The 21,538-nt window shown below is 38.9% G+C and overlaps 1 protein-coding gene across 8 annotated transcripts in view; it reads right to left on the bottom strand.

Moving 5' to 3' along the window:
- SLC41A3 (solute carrier family 41 member 3) overlaps window positions 1–21,538 on the bottom strand; it is a 124,597-nt gene that overhangs the window by 22,682 nt on the left and 80,377 nt on the right. For all 8 annotated transcript variants that reach the window (XM_037803558.1, XM_037803564.1, XM_037803556.1 and 5 more), the window contains 2 exons: window positions 9,993–10,064; window positions 5,705–5,849 (listed from right to left, as the gene is read on the bottom strand). In XM_037803558.1, coding sequence (XP_037659486.1) covers window positions 5,705–5,849; window positions 9,993–10,064 — 217 coding nt within the window. The remainder of the gene's footprint in view (window positions 1–5,704; window positions 5,850–9,992; window positions 10,065–21,538) is intronic.

Here is a 21,538-nt window from a genome sequence, read left to right as displayed (position 1 = left end):
CAAAGGCCAACTCCAAAATGTCTCTGTAAGCTGAAGCTCTTCTCTCAGTTCCAGTGAGTTCTTCAAAGTGACTCTCTTGGTGGTAGCTCCTCTTCAAAAGTTCACTCTCAGCTGCACTGAGTTCCTTCTGTTATGTCAGCTCATTTATATGGTTCCACTGATCAACTTAGACCCACCCCGAATGGGCGGAGCAACACCTCCATGGAAATTACCCAACCAGAGTCATCACCCACAGCTGGGTGGGGTGCATCTCCAAAGAAACACTCAAAGAAATCTAATCAAAACTGATAACGTCTGCCTACAAAAGATTACATCAAAGATAATGGCATTTGGGGACACAATACAATCAAACCAGCACAGCAGCTTTAACAATCAAACCTCCCAGGTTTTCCTGGAGGTTTAAGGCTGTTTCAAGAGTCTGAACCTTCAGTTCGGTCTCGCCACAGATTGTCTCTGCTGCTGACCCACAAGTCCTTGGTATTGGCATAGGGCCGCTGGGATTTCCGAGTGGGTCCCTCTTCCAAGCCATGCCCTTCTAGGGCCTCTGCTGAGGGAAGGCTGTGCTACATCACAAGTGTGCGCTGCCCCTCAAGGGAAATTCTGGGCTGCAGGGCTGGTAGGGGTGTTCCCAGCCTGCTGAAAGAATGGCTGAATGGGGCAGGTTAATTTCTCCCTTTTCACACCGCTCCGCCTTCCTAGCTCTGGGACAATTAGCTCAGGGTGCACGAAAAGCTATTCTCCACACTAGATATTGTAGAATGTGCATGTGTTGCTGGAAACACTTCCTGTCGCACTGGGTTTTTTTTTCCCAGCCCGCCAGGAAGATGGCTATAAGGGGTGTGGTTTTTTCTCCTTTTGGCTCACCTCTGCCTGCCTCGCTCTGAGACAATTAGCAGTGGGTGCGCGAAAAGCTATCATTCACACCAGATACTGAGGTGTACTCACAGGTTGTGGAGATGCCCTTCCTGCCATGCCTCACTGTGTGGTTCTCACTGCTGTACCTGCAGCCGCTTTTGGGTTTTTAGAAAGAACTAGTCTGCCTCCAAAAGCCAACCCACTGTTTCTCCACACTGCAGTGTGGCTGCCGGATATTCAGCAGACTTACTCATCAGAACGCAGACTCCCTGTTTCACCAAGTGCATAGTCCCTGTGGATTTCGCAGACCTTGTCCAGCTGCTGCATCGCTGCAACCGGTGTTCTGGGTGACTTTCTGGCTTTTATCTTGTATTTTTCATGGAAGTGTTTTTTTGCCCTGTCTCTCCTAACCACCATCTTCCAGAGGTCCAGAGCCACAATTTTTACTTACAGATTTTATGCTGTGATCTTGGGCATTCCTCCCAATTCAGGTTGGTGTATGATGAGTGGATGGTTACGTTTCTCCCCCCACAGTTATTCCAGCTTAATTATTAGTTGTTTCTGTTTTTTTTCAGTTGTTCCAGGGGGACTACTTGGCTTCCACTCCTCTCTATGCTGCCATCTTAGATCCATCGCCTTGATTCTTGAAGACGACTGTATAATTACATAGCTTACAAGGGGTGACAGTGTCATTGTGAAAAACTTGTGGATCATACTCCCTTTATCCAGTGTATGGATGGATGACTAGAAAAATGGGGAAAAAAACTAAATGAAAAATAGGGTGGAATGGGGGGACAGAATGTTTTAGGTGTTCTTTTTTACTTTTATTTTTATTTCTTTTAGAATAAGGAAAATATTCAAAAATTGATTGTGGTGATGCATGCACAACTATATGATGGTACTATGAATAACTGTACACTATGGATGATTATAGCATATGTGAATATACCTCAATGAAACTGTATTTAAAAAAATAGAAAAAAAAAATGAAAAAGAAAAAGATGCAATTAGCCATGTAAGAGATTCATTAGAGGCACCATCTGGAAGGGAAAAATGGGATAGGAGTTGATAGGTTGCTGGAGCCACCAGATGGTGATACAGGTCGGGCTCCAGGAGAAGGAGAGAGAGAAGGAAGGAAGGTGGGGAGGGAGTAACTTAGATTGCAGAGTTCAGCAAGGCTGTCAGGAAGTCCCCAGCCAAAGGAACCCTCAGAGCAGTCCCATGTCTCCGAGAACAGGCCCCGCATTAGCAGCTCTGCAGCACCTGCCATTTGCTGGAAGCAGCATGAGGCCTCCAAGCGCAGGTGGTGATGGACTTTGGGGCACAGCATTTGGAGACCTGCCCCCCACAGGAAGAGATGTCAGAGGTGCATTTGCACAGCCACCTCATCTCCCTGGGTTCTACTTTCTGTTCTTACTCTGCATTATGAAGGCTGGCAGTTGCATCTAAGCCTTCTAGCATGGTAGGCCACCTCCTAGAACTTAATCCAAGAGAATTTTATCTAGCCCTTTTGGAAGAGTGTTTGTGTATTGGTTATGGGTATTTTAACACTTCCCCAATGTTTATGGGTTGAATTGTGACCCCCGAAAACTTATGTTGAAGAACTAACCCCTAGTACCGCAGAATGTGATCTTATTTGGAAATAGGGACATTACAGATGCAACTACGCCAAGTTAAGATGAGTGACACTGGAGAAGGGTGTGCCCTTCATCCTATATGACCAGTGTCCCTATACAAAGGGGAGGAGAGAGAGACGGACACAGAGAAGATAGCCACACAATGATGAAGGAAGAAACTGAGGTTTGCCGCAAGCCAAGAAACACCAAGGATCACCGGCAAGTCATCCTCAGAAGCTGGGAGCAAAGCATAGGTCAGATTCTTCCTTACAGAGATTCAGGGAGAGCATGGCCTCCACACCTTGATTTCAAACTTCTGGCTTCTAGAACTACAAGACAACAAATTTCTGTTGTTTTAAGCCACCCAGTGTGTGGTACTTTGTTATGGTGGCCCTAGGAAACCAAGACACCAAGGACCCTACAATTCTAAAAATAATTAAAATTATCATCTTGATGCCTTGCTACCGAGGCAGCCACCAGCTGTGCTTTGTGTCCTATTTTTATGACCAGGTCACAGATATTTTATCAACTTTGGAAATTCGATTTCTAAGTAATCGAACTTTATATGGCTGAGCTGGTAGCCTTGGGACAACCCCATAGGAACCACATAAAAGAAAACCAGTAGTTTTGGAGTGTTTATTTGAAACAAAAACATGGTGGTTTTGTTATGATCACTTAAATGACAGACCATGAGCCACTGGCAATGTTTCTCAACTTCTACGCACCTTTGCAACAATACTATATCCACGCTGATGCACTTCACCCCATCTCTGGGCCTCAGTTTACCCATCTGTAAAATGAGGAGATAGGAATGTGTTCTGTAGGAAACCCTGCAAGAACACAACTGACTTTCTGAATCATTATTATATGTTGTTATTTTCAGAAACAATTTCATGCCAAATGTCCTGAGCTCTATTTCTTTGAAGGAACGCATGGTAGGTTGAGTCATGTACCCTAACAAAAGATATTGTTCCTAATCTTAACCTGCCTTCCTGTGGGTGTGAACTCATTTGTCAATAGGACCTTTTGAAGATATTATTATTATATAAGGCATTGTCAAACGGAATCATGCTAAGTCTTAATCCATGTTACTAGAGAACTTATAAAAAGAGGAAATTCAGATGTAGTCATTCAGTAGAAACAAGAAACCAGAAAAAGTTAAAGACAGAGAAGCCAGAAGTCAGAGAAAAGCCACAGGAGGAGACCAAAGATACTGTCATGTGATGGAGGCAGAGATGCATGTCAAGGAATTCCAAGAACTGTAGCAAGCCAGCACCAGAATGCTACAGACTCCAAAAGGAAGCATGGTCTTGCCAATGCCTTGATTTTGGGGCTTCTGGCCTCCTCTAAAGCCATGAGCCAATAAATTCTGGCTGTTTATGCCAACCCATTGTGTAATATTAGTCATAGAAGGTCTGGCAAACTAAGATTGTATGGCATATCGATTCCACCCCATAATCTGACCCTCTTGGATAATGGTTTTCTACCATCTGTCTGTGCAAACAGGAGTCTATGACCAGAAGTTGACCTCAGCAAACATCCAGGACAGGGAAGCTCAGCTTGTAAATCTGTTATTGGGCTTTTGCACATGTCCTCTTCTCAAGTCTAACTCTCCATCTTGATGTTATGTTCTAGCACATGCATGTGTCTGATATACTCCCTGGTAGGAACAAAAACTACCAATCAACCTCCAGCTTTAACTCACACAGGGCTGAAGTCAATGGGTATTTAGTGGACAATCAGATGGGGAGATAGAACAAACTGAAGTCCAATTTACAAAGTTATCAGTCATTCTGTTTTGCACTGAACAAAAGCAAGGCACATGATCTGCAAGAGACACCCACCCACACACACACAATTCAGATGAGCTCCAGAAGAGATGCAGAAGAAAGTTTATTCATTAGGTAAATATTTGGGAGCTGGTTATATGCCCGCTATGTTGTATGTGCTGAAAATAACAGATAAGGCTCTGCCCTCCTGCAGCAACATACTGGCAAAGGAACAAACAATAAACACAATGCACTTTGAAGTAAAGAAACAGAAGGCCAAGATGAAGCATGACTGGGAATGGAGGATAATTGAGAGTGTTGATCAGAGAAGGCTTCATGGAAGAGGTGACATTTGACACTTGAAATAGTCTGTATGCTCATATATTCAACGTCTGCTTCTCTCACTAAAATACAAACATCAGAGAAGAAGAGCCCTGTGCATTTTGCTCACCCGTGTTCACCAGCACCTAAATGGTGCCTGGCACATAGTAGATACTCAATAAATACTAAGTAATGAATGGATATAAGACACAAATGAATGAATGAATGAATGGCATCTACTGTAACTGCAAATGGACAGTGGTGCCCCCACTACAATGTGTGTAAGCTCCCCAAAGACAGAGATTACAGCTGCCAACATTTCTGTCTCTCTGCCTCCCCAGGCATTTTTTATTAAGCTTTTACTGTGTGCAGTAATAGCAGCAGCAGAGGACAGAGTAGGAGACCATTACTCCCTGCCATTAAGGAAATGACACTTTAGCAGGTTAGTTAGGCAAAAAAAGGAACAGAGGAACAAGCAAGATGATTTCAGACCTTCAAGCTTGCACTCAAAGGAAACTGGGATTTGGTAGAGCCTGGATGCAGAGGGCAAGAGGAGAAGGGAGGGGACAGTATTTTTGAATAGATGGCCAGGAAAAGTCTCTCTGAAGAAATGAAATTTAAGCTAAAACTCGAGGCCTGCTCGCCACTGTCTCCAGACTCCAGAGACCATTATGGCACTTGGCATACAAGTTGTGTCTAATCAACATTTAAAGAGTGAGTGAAGGAATGAATGGAGTGAATGAATGAATGAATGAATGGAGTGAATGAATGAATGAATATGTGAGCAAACCTTCAAGGTTCAAGGTGTCTAGATTTTAGCATGGATAAAGACTGACCCACGTAATGCACCTACAGCAAGTCCCAATTCTTTAAATGATCAGAGGCTGCAGCTCTCCCTGGCACACAAACCCTGCTAAGGAGTGGAATTCAATGCATTCCACACTGGCCTACATGGTAGGTTTTCTCCATCCCTGACAGGATGCTGGAAGTTCCCCCATTAATGGTCCCATCCTTCATCGCTCAAGGAATGGATAACACAGAGAGCTGAGAACAGGGTCTTGAGGAAAGGGACACTGGAGTCAGGGAATAGAGGAGAGTAGGGTGGTGAGAGGGGTGGGGAAGCTGGATGGGGCTGCAGCTCACCTAAGGCAAAAGCAGCGAGGAAGGCCGTGATGACACTGCTGGCACACAGCAACCCCATCTTCACCAAGTCCAGCTCCTCCCTCGATATGGCTCCCAAAAGGAGGGCAGCAAGGGCGGCCAGGAACCCCACGACGATGGCCTGCACCTGTCAGGGCAGAGATCACGAAATGAAGGAAGGGTCCCCTCTGAGTCACAGCCATGCCTCCCTTCCATTCACCAAGCCCCTTGAAGGGCCCAGGGCCTCTCCTCACCCCTCCTTCCCCCAACTCTAAAGACTGCTCAACACCCCGCAACCTTGGGAAAAGACAACTTGCTTCCTGCAGTGATGTGAAGCCATGCATAACCCAGGAAAGAATGTTGTTAGTTAATCCAATCCTGTGGGTGTGAACCCATTGTAAGTAGGACCTTTTGATGAGGCTACTTCAGTTAAGGTGTGTCCCCACTTCAATCAGGATGGGCATTGATCCTATTACTGAAGTCCTTTATAAATGGGATGAATACAGAGAAAGCCACAGGATCAAGAAGCTGAAAGCAACAAAACCAAGACGAAAAGGGAGAGACCAGCAGATGCTGCCATGTGCTTTGCCATGTGGCAAAGGAGTCAAGGATCAATGGCAGCCAGTCTTTGGGAAGAAAGCATCACCTCAATTTGGACATCTTTCTCAGCCTCAAAACTATAAGCTAATAAATTCTCATAGTTAAGACAACCCATTTCATGGTATCTGCTTTTAGCAGCCTTTTAACTAAAACACTTCCCTTGCAAATGCTTCCTTCTTTGTTCTCTTGTGAGATGTCATCATCCATCATCGAAACAGACTCTTCATCTTCTACTGGATCCTCAGTCAAGGGCTACCCTGCCTCTTGCTCTAACTGCCACTCTAACTTTTCTGGGCAAAACTGCTCTGTAACATCTCGTAGCTCAGACAACTGACCACACTCCCCACATGGAAGCACTCCATGATCCACAGCAACAACCTCTACAGCTTTTCTGCACCCTTCCCTATCTCTCCTGGCTGGCTCTCCTTCCTTTGCATTGGCCCTACCCATGGGAATGCCCTTTGCTACATTCTCTTGCATGGGAATCCCATCCCTCCCCAGGTTGATGCTCCAGTCTCTATCCTGGAACTACAATATCTTCATTGCCTACCCATACCCTGTACCCTGATGTGCCCCAGATCCGAATATCAGTATTGGCACCTCTAATTCAAAATGTCTAAAAGGAAGCATGTTATTAAAGAAGGGTGAATAAACAAAGAGCTCTACCATCTAAATGAATGGGAAGAGTCTATATGTTGACTTGAAAATCTGTACTCCAACTTAAGTAAATCCAAAGTTTCAACATGATTTTTCATGGCTCTTGGCATTTTTAAACTTCACAATTTTAACTTCACAAAGATGAGGAAGAGTAAATGCGCAAGGAAAGCCAAGACAATTCTGAGAAAGAAGACAGAAGAGGGAGTATTTGTCATATCCATTATCAACACGTATTTTAAGGCTACAGTCACTAAAACAGTATGGGATTGTCAGAAAAATAGACACATAGATTGAATAGACTCCAGAAATAGAATCATGAATATGTGAACATTTTAAATTTAATATATGGCAATTTAATCATAAATAAATGAAAATTTTATATGATATAGGCAGCATTTCAAATTAGTGTGGGTAAGAAAAACTGGGTATCCATTTGGGGGAAAAAAGGGGGAAACCTATTTCATACCATTCACACAAACATATCTAAACATAAAATCCCAAAGCCTGCAAGAGAAGAAGATACAGGATAATATATTTAAGAATTTAGACTAGAGAAGGCCTTCTTAGAAAGATGCAACATATAAAATCCACAAAGAAAAATATACCTAAAATTTATACAAAGCCAAATATGACTTCTATATGAATAAAAGAGTCCAAAAATTTCAAAAACAGGATAGAGTGGGAGAAAATATGTCCAACATATATAATGAATAAAACATTGGTATCTAGTATACTGAAGTCCAGCTCACAAATTGATGAAATAATAAAAAAAAAAAGATAAGCAATCTGATTAAAAACATATACAAGAAATATAGAAAGGCAATTCACAGAAAAGGAAATACAAGTGACTAAGAAACATTCAAAAAGATGGTCAACTTCCTAGAAATCAGGAAAATTCAAAATGAAATCCCACTTTGAAGGTACCATATTCCCTCATGCCCTGAGCCAATCACTTCCCAATCTCCTCCTGCCACAGGTCTTGTGACTCTAACGTTCTGACACTCACTGGATGAGAAAGTAGCCCCCTGGGGTCTGCCTAGAAGGAGATAAAAGTCTAAGAGGTGCATGAAGCGTTTAAGGGACAAACAAAGAAGAAAATCTCACAAAGGCTAAGAAGGAACAAAGAGGCAGGAATAGGAATAAGGGAGAATTTCAAGGCAGGAAGGATCCACAATGTCAAATGCCCCAGAAAGAATATGTAATATGACGTGAAACGGGCAATCACCTGAAAGTTGAAAACAGAACTACTATATGACACGGCAATCACACTTCTTGGTATATAACCAAAAGAATTGAAAGCAGGGGCTCAATAAATATCTGTGCACCAATGTTCATAGTGGCATTATTCAAAATAACCAAAAGGTGGAAACAACCCAAGTGTCCCTCAGCAGATGAATGGATCAACAAAATGTGGTCTATGCTTACAATGGAGTATTAGTCATCTGTAAAAAGGAATGAAATCCTGGAGAATGCAACAAGACATTATGTTGAGTGAAAGAAGTCAGACACAAAAGGACAAATATTATATGACCTAATTTATGACCTAATTATAATATGCAAACTCATAGACACAGAATCTAGAATACATGTCATCAGGAGATAGAATGAGGCTAGAGAATGGGGAGCAGTTGCTTAAGACGTACCGAATTTTTAACTAGGTTGAATTTAAATGACTGGAAATGGATAGAGAAGATGGTAGCACATTATTGTTTGCATAATTAACAGTGCTGAATTATGCATGAATGTGGTTGACAGGGAAAGTTTAGAGTCATATATGTCACCAGAAAGAAAGCCAGAGGATAAAACATGGGACTGTATAACTCAGTAAATCTTGCAGTGGATGATGACTGTGATCAAATACTAAAAATTTCTTCCATAAACTAGATCAAAGGTACTAAACTATTATAAGGAGTAGTTAATAGGGAAGTATATGGGAAAAAAACACACCTACTGCAAACTATGGACTATAGCTAATGGTAATAACTTAATATTGTTTCATCAACAGTAACAAATATACCACACCAATGTGAGGGATCGATGATGAGGGGAACGAGGGATATGGGATATTTTGGGTTTTCTCTCTTTTTTTTCTGGAGTAATGAAAATGTTCAAAAATTGAATGTGGTGATGAATGCACAACTATGTGATGAAATTGTGAGCCATTAACTGTATACTTTGGATGGATTGTTATGGTGTGTGAATGTATTTCAGTAAAATTGCATTTTAAAAGAAGACAAAAAGGAATGAAGTGCTGATACATGGTACAACACAGATGAATACTGAAGATATCCCCATTGAGTGAAATAAATCAGATACAAAAATACAGATATTGTCTGATCTCAGTTATTGGAAATACCTAGAATAAGCAAATTCCTAGAGACAGATAGCAGAGTAGATTACCCGGGGCTGGGGATGTTATTGCTTAAAGGGTACTGAGTTTCTGTTTAAAGTGAAGAAAAAGTTTGGGTAATGGATGGTGTGATGGTAGCACAATAGTGAGAACGCAATTAAGACTATTGAATTTTATACTTGAAAGTGTTAAGGTGGGAAATTTTGAATTGTACATATGTAACTACAATAAAAAATTATTTAAAAAATAACTAGGCCATCACAGGATTTATCAACTTGGAACATATCAGTGACCATGGGTAAGAGAAGTCTGAGTTGATATTGTGGGAAGGGAAGCCAGTTTGCCTTATATAGGATATGAGAAAGAGAGGTCAGGAAGAATAGAGGCAAATTTTCAAAGAAGTTTGGAAGGAAAGAAGGGGGTGGGGAAGCTGGAGAGATCTTGGGCTCCCAGAAGAGGCATCTGCTTTTGGGTCGATGTGGTGGTGCCCTGGGGTTAGGCTGAGCCTCCAGCTGCTGCATGAGAATGGTTTGGTAGAGATGGTGTCTGTATATCTGTCCTCCAAGGTTAGTCCAGAGCACAGGGACAAGGGCTCACCCAGCCCTCACCACTCCTACCTGGAGCAGTCCTGGTTGCAGAATCAAAAAGAGGGAAGAAAATTCATTCATCAGCAAACAAATTCACCTGAACAAGGGCGAGATTACTGCTTATGATTTTGTGTTGCTCCTGGGGGTCGTCAATTTGTCCAGTGTTGGCCTAGGATGACAGAGAAAAGAAAAGGGTCAGCTTGGCTAGGCCAAAAACCAGGCAAATTCCTCCTGGAAAAGATAATCTCTCAGAAAAGAAACAAGTATCATTTCAACAAATCTCAATTCATTGACACCAGAACAAATTACTCTGCCAAGTTTTTAAAACAGTGGCCCTATCTTTTTTTGTAGGGAAGCAGAGAAAGAGGTAAGGACACGGGTGCCTTTGTAAAATGGATGCTTGCCATGGGCCATCTGTAACACATGCACAGGCTGACAAGCACACACACGGAGGCATGCATGTTGCTTCCAATCTCAAGAATATCACTGACCTCTCAAAACTCATCCATGGACCAGAGGGCAATAACTTCTTACAAGGAAATTGTGTTTGCTCCCTTCAACTACGTCTTTGGCCATGTCCTTCAAACCACCAAAAATTCCCTTCTCTCTCCCCTCCAGCTAGTTATGTCTTAATTGACCACCAACCCAGCCTAATCTCCCCTTTGCAAAATCATCCTGTTTAAGAAAAGCATAATAAGTCTGTCTTCTCTTAGGATAAAAGCAAGATCAGTAACATTTCTCCTTTAAAAATGATGGTCATATCTGTACACTGTCATTCATAGCAGCATTATTCAAACAGTCAAAATGTGGACATGACCCAAACGTCCATCAACAGTTGAACAGATTGACAAAACGTGGAATGTACATATTATAGTGGTATATTATTCGGCTGTAAAAAGAAATGAAGTTCTGACATGTGCTACAACATAAATAAAACTTGAAAACATAATGTTGTACAAAATAAGCCAGACACATAAGGACAAATTCTCTATTATTTCACTGAGATGACATACCTAGAAATAGCAAGTTCATAGAGACAGATAGATTATAGGTTGCCAGGAGCTGGGGGAGGAGGGGGAAGATGTGGAATTACTGCTTAATGGGTGCAGAGTTTGCTTGAAGAGATGAAAAAGTTTGGGTAATGGATGTTGATGGTGGTAGCACAACACTGTGAATGTAATTAATGCAACTGAATTATACACTTGAAAGTGGTTAAAATGGGAAATTCTGAATTGTTACCACAATAAAAAGTTAGAATGACAGTCAGCTTCTAACAGGACAGCATTTTCAAAATTCAAGACTCAGATTTAAAAAAAAAAAAAAGGTTTCAAAGTAAATAGATTTTCCCAGCCCCTTTGTATCATTTTCATAAATTTCCTGAACTCCAAGGGAAAAAAATATCAAGTTTGTCAGCAGAGGGCACATTTTTATATTTACTTTTCTTTTTTACAAACAAGGAGAGCCTGTTTGTCTAGCATGGCTGTGATATTTGGGCAAGTCACTTAAATCTCTCCAAGCCTCAGTCTACCCTTATTTAAAATGTATACCGTATACTGATACTCACCTCACAGTGTTCTTGCAGGAATAACAAGGGAGTGGGGTACAGCAAAACAAGGTGACAGAAGCCCACAACATGCTGAACACTAGAGGTTAGCAATCTAATTTCTCATGCACCCACTCTTTCCTGCTCCCACAGTTGAACCGTGTGTTTACCAAAACTCATGTGTCTGTTTTCTGTTTCAACTGACGTTTCCTATTAATCATCCAACTCCAACCCTGGAGCTGATCTTATCAGGTAAGGTGTTTATAGGACCACTTAGCATGAATCAGAAAAAGGTATTCCTTTTTCAAGACACTTTATTTTCATTGACTGTAAAACTGTTGCATAAATTTACAAATCTATAAGCTTTACAGCCCATGCAACAACCCTGCTTCCAAAAACAGCAACACTTTTTATTTTTAAATACTTTCAACCTCACAGGAGAGTTACAAAATACTACAAACCCCATACAGAGAAGTTCAACATACCCTTATCTCTCCAGATATCCTAATCCACCAGTTTTAACATTTGCTACATTTGTCTTATCATTCTATCTATTCATCTATCTGTCTAACTATTTACCTATTTTCTGAACACTTGATTGTAGGTTGTAAACATCATGCTTCTTGAACACTTAATACCATCATGTACATTCTCTGAGAACAAGGATATTCACTTGTGTAACTAACTTAAGTGCTGTTATCAAGTGCAAGAAATTTAACATTGATAGAAACCTTACAGACTATATTCCAGTTTTTTCATATGTCCCAATAAAGTCCATTTTATCCCTTTTTCCTCCTTTATTAGATCCCACCTAGGATCACATATTGCATTTAATTGTCACCATCCCTTTAGTTGTTGTTTTTCTTATTTGTGGGAACATACATACAAAACAAGCTTCCCCATCTCAACTACTCCCAAGTATACCATTCAGTGGTATTAATCACATTCACAATATTGTGCACCCTCACGAAGTTCCATTACTAAAACTTTCCCATCTCCCCCAAAGAAACCCCACATCCTTATGCAACAGCCCTGCTTTACTGGTAACCACCATGTATAGGCTGAACAGGAAAGGAAGTGAAACCAAGACATAAAAAGGGGAGGAGTGGAGTATTAGGTTAGATGGAGGTTTCATAGAGGTGAGGAAGTCAAAGAACTAGAGGGAAAAGAAGTTGTAGTAAGAGGTGTGATATAAGGAAGTAACAAGTTAGAGCATTTTGAGGCACTTCAAGGCAAGGAGATAAGAACAAGGAACTGAAGTGGAATGGAGGTGAAGGTCACTAGAGATGAAGCTGTCTAAAATTTGTGAGGCTTGGGTTTGGATGAGATATCCATGCAGATGCTGAACTTGTCCAGGATGGGTAGTGGGATTTTCTGTGAAGATGAAAACTGTTAGACTGTTAGGTTTCCATGGATGTGAGGAAATCGTTCCCATGTTCTGGGAACCACTCCTTGATCCCTCTGCCCCTGTAGGCCTCAGGTGATCATCATTCCCTGCAGCTACTAGCCCTGGGGTGCTTCATCATCCCTTACTGGTTTCCCTCAACCTTGTCAATAGCCCCTTCATCAACCTGCCCAACTGCCCCATCTGCATACGCCATCTCCTTCTTTCCAGGATCCTTACTTATCCAGTGACTTATATCTCATGAAGGATATATAGCCCAATCATAGTTAAAATTGTCATTATTTGTATATTTTTCTAATAACAATACATATATACCAGATTAAGATGGAGGTCTGAGGAGGGAAGGTCAAGATGGTGGCATAGAGAGGTGTGGAATTTAGTTAGTCCCCTGGAGCAACTAATAAACAACCAGGAAAAACTAGTAAATGATCTGGAATAACTGCTGGGGGACAACTGTGACTGTCCACACATCAACTAATAAACAACCAGGAAAAACTAGTAAATGATCTGGAATAACTGCTGGGGGACAACTGTGACTGTCCACACATCAACTAATAAACAACCAGGAAAAACTAGTAAATGATCTGGAATAACTGCTGGGGGACAACTATGACTGTCCAACCTGAATTGGGTGGAATGGCTGAGATCACAGCATAAAAACTGTAAGTAAAAACTGCAGAACTTCACCAGATGCCCCTTCCCCCCACAGCAGACTGAGATGCAAGACCTCAATGTGGGAGAAAGCAGCATTCCCGGATCCAGGGAATATAGCTCAGTCCAGCTCCAACTGAGGTTTTAATTAATAAATGTGGACTGCTGAATACAAACTACAAACATAGACAAACCCCTAATAAGCAGAAAAGTATCCTGAGGTTGCTCCCAGTGGAGAGGAGATGGGGCTGACAGAAAAAAAAAAAATTAAATAAAAAAATAATAATACAGAGGCTTTTACAGATGAATGACCTTAGAGAACTGATAAACACCTGCGCCCCAAGAAAGGGAGTCCAGAAGATCACGTGTTCTCTCTGATTGATGGGCAAAATGGGGGTCCATGGACTTGCTCTGAAAAGGGGCTTTCTTTCCCTTTTTCTCTCACTTAAACTGCGTAGCTCAGTGGAGACAGCCTCAGCCATTTTCAGTTCGCAGCACTCTGACCCAGAAAGGAGTGGAGTTGACAGAGTCAGACAAAGGAGTAATTCAAATGCAGAAGATAAGTCCCTAGGGGGTATATTTTCCCTAAGAGGAAGGAGGTGGGGCCCAGCTCTAGTGCCTACCCTCCCTTCAGAACTCAGACCCCAGGGTCTGCGGGAAAACAGTCAAAACAGAAACAATCTAAGCAGTGAATTAAAGGGGCCACATGTCTTTACACCAGTGGGGAGCAACAGGCTGACAGGCACCACCTGCTGGGCAGGTTAGGAAAAGCACAGCAGCTAGAGGCCTCACAGGAAAGTCTGTCAATCTTCTAAGACAGACCTTCAGGGAGACGTGACACTGAATATAGCCCCATGCTGAGACCTGAACCCGTGTTGATCTGGGAAAATCTGATTGGGGTAACCAAGGAAACCAGATTCCTAGACAACAGAAAACCACAAATTACATGAGGGAAAGTGAAGATATGGCCCAGTCAAAGGAACAAACTTACACCTCAACTGAGATAGGTTGAGATATTATTTCACTTTAATGAAACAATCAGTTAAGGATTTTCAAAGAAATATGATAAACCAATTCAAAAACCAAGTCAACAAGTTCAGGGAAGATATGGCAAAAGAGATGAAGGATATAAAGAAAACAATGGGTGAACATAATGTAGAAATTGAAAGTTTGAAAAAACAACTGGCAAAAGCTACAGAAATGAAAGGCATAACAAAAGAGATGTAAAACACAATGGAGACATACAACAGCAGATTTCAAGAGGCAAAAGAAAACACTCAGGAACCTGAGAACAAGACACTGAAATTCTACACAAAAAAGAACAGCTAGGGAAAAGAATGTAAAAATATGAGTAATGTCTCAGGGAATTGAATGACCACATGAAACGAATGAATGTTCATGCCATGGGTTCCTAGAAGGAGAAGAGAAGGAAAAATGGGAAGAAGCAATAATAGAGGAAATAATCAATGAAAATTTCCCATCTCTTATGAAATACACAAAGTTACAGATCCAAGAAGAGCAGCGTACACCAAACAGAATAGATCTGAAAAGGCTTACACCAAGACACTTAAAAATCAGATTATCAAACATCAAAGACAAAGAGAGAATCCTGAAAGCAGCAAGAGAAAAGTGATCCATCATACAAAGGAAGCTTGATATGACTGTGTAGAATTCTCAGTATAAACCACGGAGGCAAGCAGGAAATGGTGTGATATACTTAAGATACTGAAAGAGAAAAACCGCCAACCAAGAATCCTATATCCAGCAACACTGTCCTTCAAATATGAGGGAGAGCTTAAAATGTTCTCTGACAAACAGACAATGACAGAATATGTGAACAAGATACCTGCTCTACAGGAAACACTAAAGGGAGCCCTACAGACAGATAGGAAAAGACAGGAGTGAGAGGTTTGAAGCACAATTTTGGGTGATGGCAGCATAACAATGTAAGGTCACCCGAACAAAGATGACTGTGAGTATGGTCATCTTTGCTCAGTATACTTACAAAAGTGAAAGAGGAAGGTTAGGAGCATGTGGGATACCAGAAGGAAAGAGAAAAGTTAAAGACTGGGACTGTATAACTCAGTGAAACCTAGGGTGCTCAACAATTTTGATAAAATGTACAAATATGCTTTTACATGAGGTGGAACAAATGAATGTCAACCTTGCAAGGTGTTAAAAATGGGGTGTTATTGGGGGAAAATACCATCAATGCAAACCAGAGACTATAGTTAAGAGAAACATTGTATTATGCTTCCTTTAATGTAACAAAGGCAATACACCAAAGCTAAATGCCTATAAGAGATGGATATAAGGGAGGCGTATGGGACTTGTGGCACTGCTGATGTTGCGTGACTGTTTTATTGTACTTTAGTTTAATTCTGTCTTTCCTTTTGTTGCTTTTCAGCAGTCATTTTTTCTTTCTTTTTCTTTTCTCTTGTCTCTCTATCTTCTTTGACTGTTTCTCCTTCTTTGTGGAAAAAATGGAGATATCCTTATATAGATAGTGGTGATGGTGGTGAATACATAAATACGTGATTATACAGGGAACCATCAATTGCTGACTTAGGAAGGAATGTATGGTGTGTGAACAAAACCATCTTAAAAAAATGGGTTGATGAAGAAAGCTTGAGGGCACTATATGGAGTGAAATGAGTCAGACACAAAAGGACAAATATTGTATTGTCTCACTGATATCAACTAACTAAAATATATAAACTCATAGACATGAAATGTAAGTTACCAGGATATAGAATGATGCACAGCTGTGTGATGGTACCATGGCAACTGATTGGCACTTTGGATGATTGTATGATATGTGAACAATCTCAATAAAATTGAAATTTAAAAAATATAATCAAATTAATTCCATTAACAACAACAAAAAAAGATGGGGCCTGAATACATGTTTTGCTGTCTTTCTCCTTCTCCAAATAAGAGGATGGAGGTGGACAATCTTTTTCATTTTTTGTAATTTTAGACTTATAAAAGAGCTCTAAAGAAAATACTGAGAGTTCTCATATACCTTTCACTCAGCTTCTCCTGTTGTTAACATCTTACAACCATGGGACATTTATCAAAAACTAAGAAATTAATACCACACAACAATTAACTAAGCTACAAAATGTATTCAGATCTCCCCAGTTTTCCCACTAATGTCATTTCTCTATTACAGGATCCAATCCATCATTCCACATTGCATTTAATTGTCATTTCTTTTAGTCTCCTCCAATCCATGATAGTTTCTTGCCTTTCCAAGTATTCTATGAACTTGACACTTATGAATAGTACTGGTCAATTATTTTGTAGTATGTTTCTCAATTTGTGTTTGTGTGATGGTTCCTTATGAATAATCTGTGATAAATATATACATATATATATAGTAATAATACAAGAAGCAACCACTAAAAATCGACACAAAAAGATTCATTCAAAAATACTTAGATAAATCAAAATGGAATTCTAAAAAATGTACAAGGAACCCACAGGAAAGAAGAAAACAGAAATGAAAAACAGAGGGATCAAACAGAAAACAAAAAATAAAATGGCAGACTTAAGCTCTAACATATCAATAGTTATATTAGATGTAAATGTCTAAATACACCAATTAAAAGACAAAGATCGGCAATTGCATGTTGTCCAAAAGAAGCTCACTCCAAATATAACAATATAAGTTGGTTCAAAAGTAATAGGGTGGAATGGATGATTGTATGGTATGTGAATAAATCTCAATAAAACTGAATTTTAAAAAAATAAAAGGATGGGAAGAGATATGCTAGGTAAACATTATTCAAAAGAAAGCAGGAATGGCTATATCAATACACAATGAAGGTGACTTCAGAGCAAAGAAAACTCTCCAGGACTGGGACGGGCATTAAATAGTGATAAAAAGTCAATCCACCAAGAAGACATAGGAATCCTAAATGTGTATGCACCAAATAAACAGGGTTGCAAATTATGTGAAGTAAAAAAATGACAGAACTGAACGGAGAAATAAACAAATCCATAATTATGGTTGGAGACTTGCACATCCCTCTCTCAATTCATAAGAGAAATAATTCAGCAAGAATATAGAAAAAACTCACCTACACCATCAACCAACAGGATATAAATGACACTTATAAAGCATTCCAACCAACGACAAAAAAAATACATTCTTTCCAAGTGCCCATGGAACATTTACCGATATAGACCATATCCTAGACCATTAAAAAAATCTCAAAAATTTAAAATTGAAATCATGCAGAGTGTGGTCTTGGACTACAATGGAAGCATGCTAGAAATCAATAACATAAAAATAAGAGGAAAATCTCTAAACAAATGGGTCAAAGAAGAAGTCACAAGGGAAATTTTAAAAAATACACTGAATTTAGTTATAATGAAAATATAATATTGAAAATAGTGAGACAAAAGTAAACTAGTGGTGAGATGGAAAAGTATAGAGCTAATTGCTTACATTAGGAAAAAGAAAAGTCTCAAATCAGTATCCTAAGCTTCCACCTTAATGACCAGGAAAAGAACAAAATAGATTCAAAGCAATTATAAGAAAGGCAATAATAAAGGGCAAAAATAAATGAAATTGAAAGAATAAAAACAGAGAAATAATGAAACAAAAAGCTGATTCTTTGAAAAGATCAATGAAATTGACAAACCTCTCTCAAAACAAAGAATAAAGAAGGAAGATACAAACTGCTAAGTTCAGGAATGTAACAGGGGTATCACTTACAGACTCTGCAGGTATCAAAAGGCTAATCAGGAAACAAGACAACTCTATACCCATAAATTTGACCACTTACGTGAAATGAACCAATTCCTTGAAAAGCGTGAACTACCACATCTCACCCACCAAGAAATAGATAAGTTGAATAATCCTATAACTATTAAGGAAATTGAATTCATAATTTAAAAACTCCTGAAAAAGAAATCTCCAGGCCCAGATGCTTTCACTACTACACATTTAAACAGCAATTAACACTAATTTTACACAATCTCTTCCAGAAAACATAAAACTCCCCAACTAATTTTATGAGGTATCTTCCTGGTACCAAAACCAGGCAAAGACAGAACAAAAAATAAAAAAATAAAAATAAAAATACAGACCAACAGCCCCAATGAAAACAGAGGCAACACCCTCAAAAATACAAGCAAATGGAAGTCAGCAATATATAAAAAGAATGACATATCATGACTAAATGGGGATGGTTTATTCCAGAAATGTACGGCAGGTTCAATACTTGAAAAATCAATGTAATGAACCATGTTAACAGGCTAAAGAAGAAAAATCACATGATAATATCAATTGATACAGTAAAAGCGTTTGACAAAGTTCAACACCCATTCATGATAAAAACACTCAGAAAACTAAAAATAGAGAACTTCCTCAACTTGATAAAAAGCTTCTACAAAGAGTCTACAACTAACATGATTCTTAAAGGTAAAGGATTAAATGTTTTCCCCCTAAGAGAGCAAGGGAAAGATGTTACTTTTACTACACATAGTATTGCTAGCCAGTGCAATGAGAACAAGAAAAAGAAAAAAAAGGAAGAAATGAAACTCCTCCTATTTGCTGGACAAGATTTTCAACATAAGAAATTCCATGGAATCTTAAAAAAACAAAACAAACAAACAAAAAAAACCTCTTAGAACTAATAAGTGAATTCAGCAATGTCATAGGATAAAAAATAAAAATGCAGAAATCAATTGTACTTCTATATACTAGCAATGAACATGTGGAAACTAAAATTAAAAATACAATACTATTTATAATTGCTTAAAGAAGTACTTAGGTGTAAATTTAACCAAACACATATAGGACTTGTATGCTGAAAACTGTACAACACTGATTAATGAGATGAAAGGTCTAAATAAATGGAAAAACATACAGTGTTTTTAGATTAGAAGACACAACATAGTAAAGATGCCCATTCTCCTCAAATTAATATAAAGGTTTAACACAATTCCCATCAAATTTCCAGCAAGGTTTTTTCATAAACATAGGCAATATTTTTCTAAAATTTATATAAAAGGCAAAGTAGAATAGCTAAAACAATTTTGAGAAAAGAAGAACAAAGTGAAAGAAATCACACTACCCAATTTCATGACTTATTACCTAATTAGTATAATCAAAAGAGGGACAGACACATAGATCAATACAACAGAATAAAGAACCCAGAAACGGTCTCATACAATTACAGGCAATTGATATTTGACAAAGGTACAAAAGCAATTCAATGGAAAAAGGACAGTTTTTTTCAACAAATGGTGCTGGAAAAACTGCATAGTCACAGGCAAAAAAACAAACCAATAAACAAAAAAAGGAACTTGACCTAAACTTTACACCTTACACAAAATTTAACTCAAAGTGGATCATAGATTTACATGTAAAATATAAAACTATAAAATTTTAGAAGAAAACGGAAAAACATCAGAATCCATAAGAGAAGCAAAATCAATTAATTGGACTTCATCAAAATTAAAAGCTTTTGCTTTGCAGAAGACTCTGCTAGGAGGATGAAAAGACAAGCTACAGACAGAAAATTTTTGCAAACCACATGTCTGACAACGGACCCATATCTAGAATTTATTAAAGAATTCTCAAAACTCAACAGTAAAAAAAAAACAACAATCCAATTAGAAAATGTGCAGAAGACATGAATGGACACTTCACCAAAGATACAAAATGGAAAATAAGCCCATGACAAGATGTTCAACATCACTAGTGAGAACAGAGATGCAAATTAAGATAATGATAAGATATCATTACATGCTAACTAAAAACAGCTAAAATAAAAAATGGTGTTAATATCAAATGCTGGCAAGGATGCAGAGAAACTGAGTATCTCATAGCTTGCTGGGGAGAATGTAAAATGATACATCCACTTTAGAAACTTACCTGGCAATTTCTTTAAAAGACAAACATACCCCACCATACCCCCTAGCAATCTCACTCCTCAGCACTTATCCCAGAGAAAAACACTTCAGTCTATACAAAATCTGTACAGAAATGTTCATAATAGCTTTATTTGCAATAGCCAAAAATTTCAAAAAAAACAAATGTCCTTCAATAAGTAACTGGTTAAACAAATTGTGGTGTATCCATATCATGGAATACTAGTCACTGATAAAAACAAATGAATTATTGATACATGCAACAACTTGGATGAACCTTAGGGTATGATAATGAGTGACAAAAAGACAATCTCAAAAGGTCCCATTCTATAAGATTCCTTTTATATAACATTTTCAAAATGACAAAATTACAAAGATGGAGAACAGATTAGTGGTAGCTGGGGGTTGTAGATGGTGGAGGGTGGGGGATGGGAGGATAAATTGTTGAAGTACAGAGCTAGCAAGAGGGAGATCTTTGTGGTGAATGAATAATTCTGTTTCTTGATTACAATAACGGCTAAACAAATCTACACATATAATACAATGACACAGAGCTATAGACACACATTGCACAGATGTCAGTTTTATGGTTTTGACAGTGCAGTATGGTTATATAAAATGGAATTTGGGGGAAAACTGGGTGGAAGGTATATGAGACCACTCCATACTACCATTGCAACTTCCTGCAAATATATAATCATTTCAAAATAAAAAGTTAAAATAAATAATTATTGAAGTTCATCCTGGTACTGATATGTCTGGGCATATATCTAATTTTCTCACTACTAGATGCAGAACTTTTAGGGAAAAGGGTTTCCACTAAGGCTTTACAAATTTGCCCTTCCGAAAGACTACCAAATTACGCTAGCCACCATTAGTGCTTGAGAATTCTCATATCCCCACACTATCACCAACAGAGGACACTCACATTCTTATTCATCTAAGCCAATCTGATATGCAAAAAAATTAGTATGGGTTATTAATATGCACTGGTGACTAATATGACTGAAAATAATTTCATATGATGATTTGTATTCTTATTTATCTGGGAACTATTCATTCACAGCATTTGTTCAATTTTCTACTGATGGATTTGTCTTCTTACCAACTTGTAAGAGCTACTTAGATATTTAAGGATACAAACTCTGTGAATTTC

Source organism: Choloepus didactylus, chromosome 1, assembly GCF_015220235.1.
Source record: "Choloepus didactylus isolate mChoDid1 chromosome 1, mChoDid1.pri, whole genome shotgun sequence".
NCBI classification, from domain to species: domain Eukaryota; kingdom Metazoa; phylum Chordata; class Mammalia; order Pilosa; family Megalonychidae; genus Choloepus; species Choloepus didactylus.
This window is presented reverse-complemented; position numbering and strand designations above follow the sequence as displayed.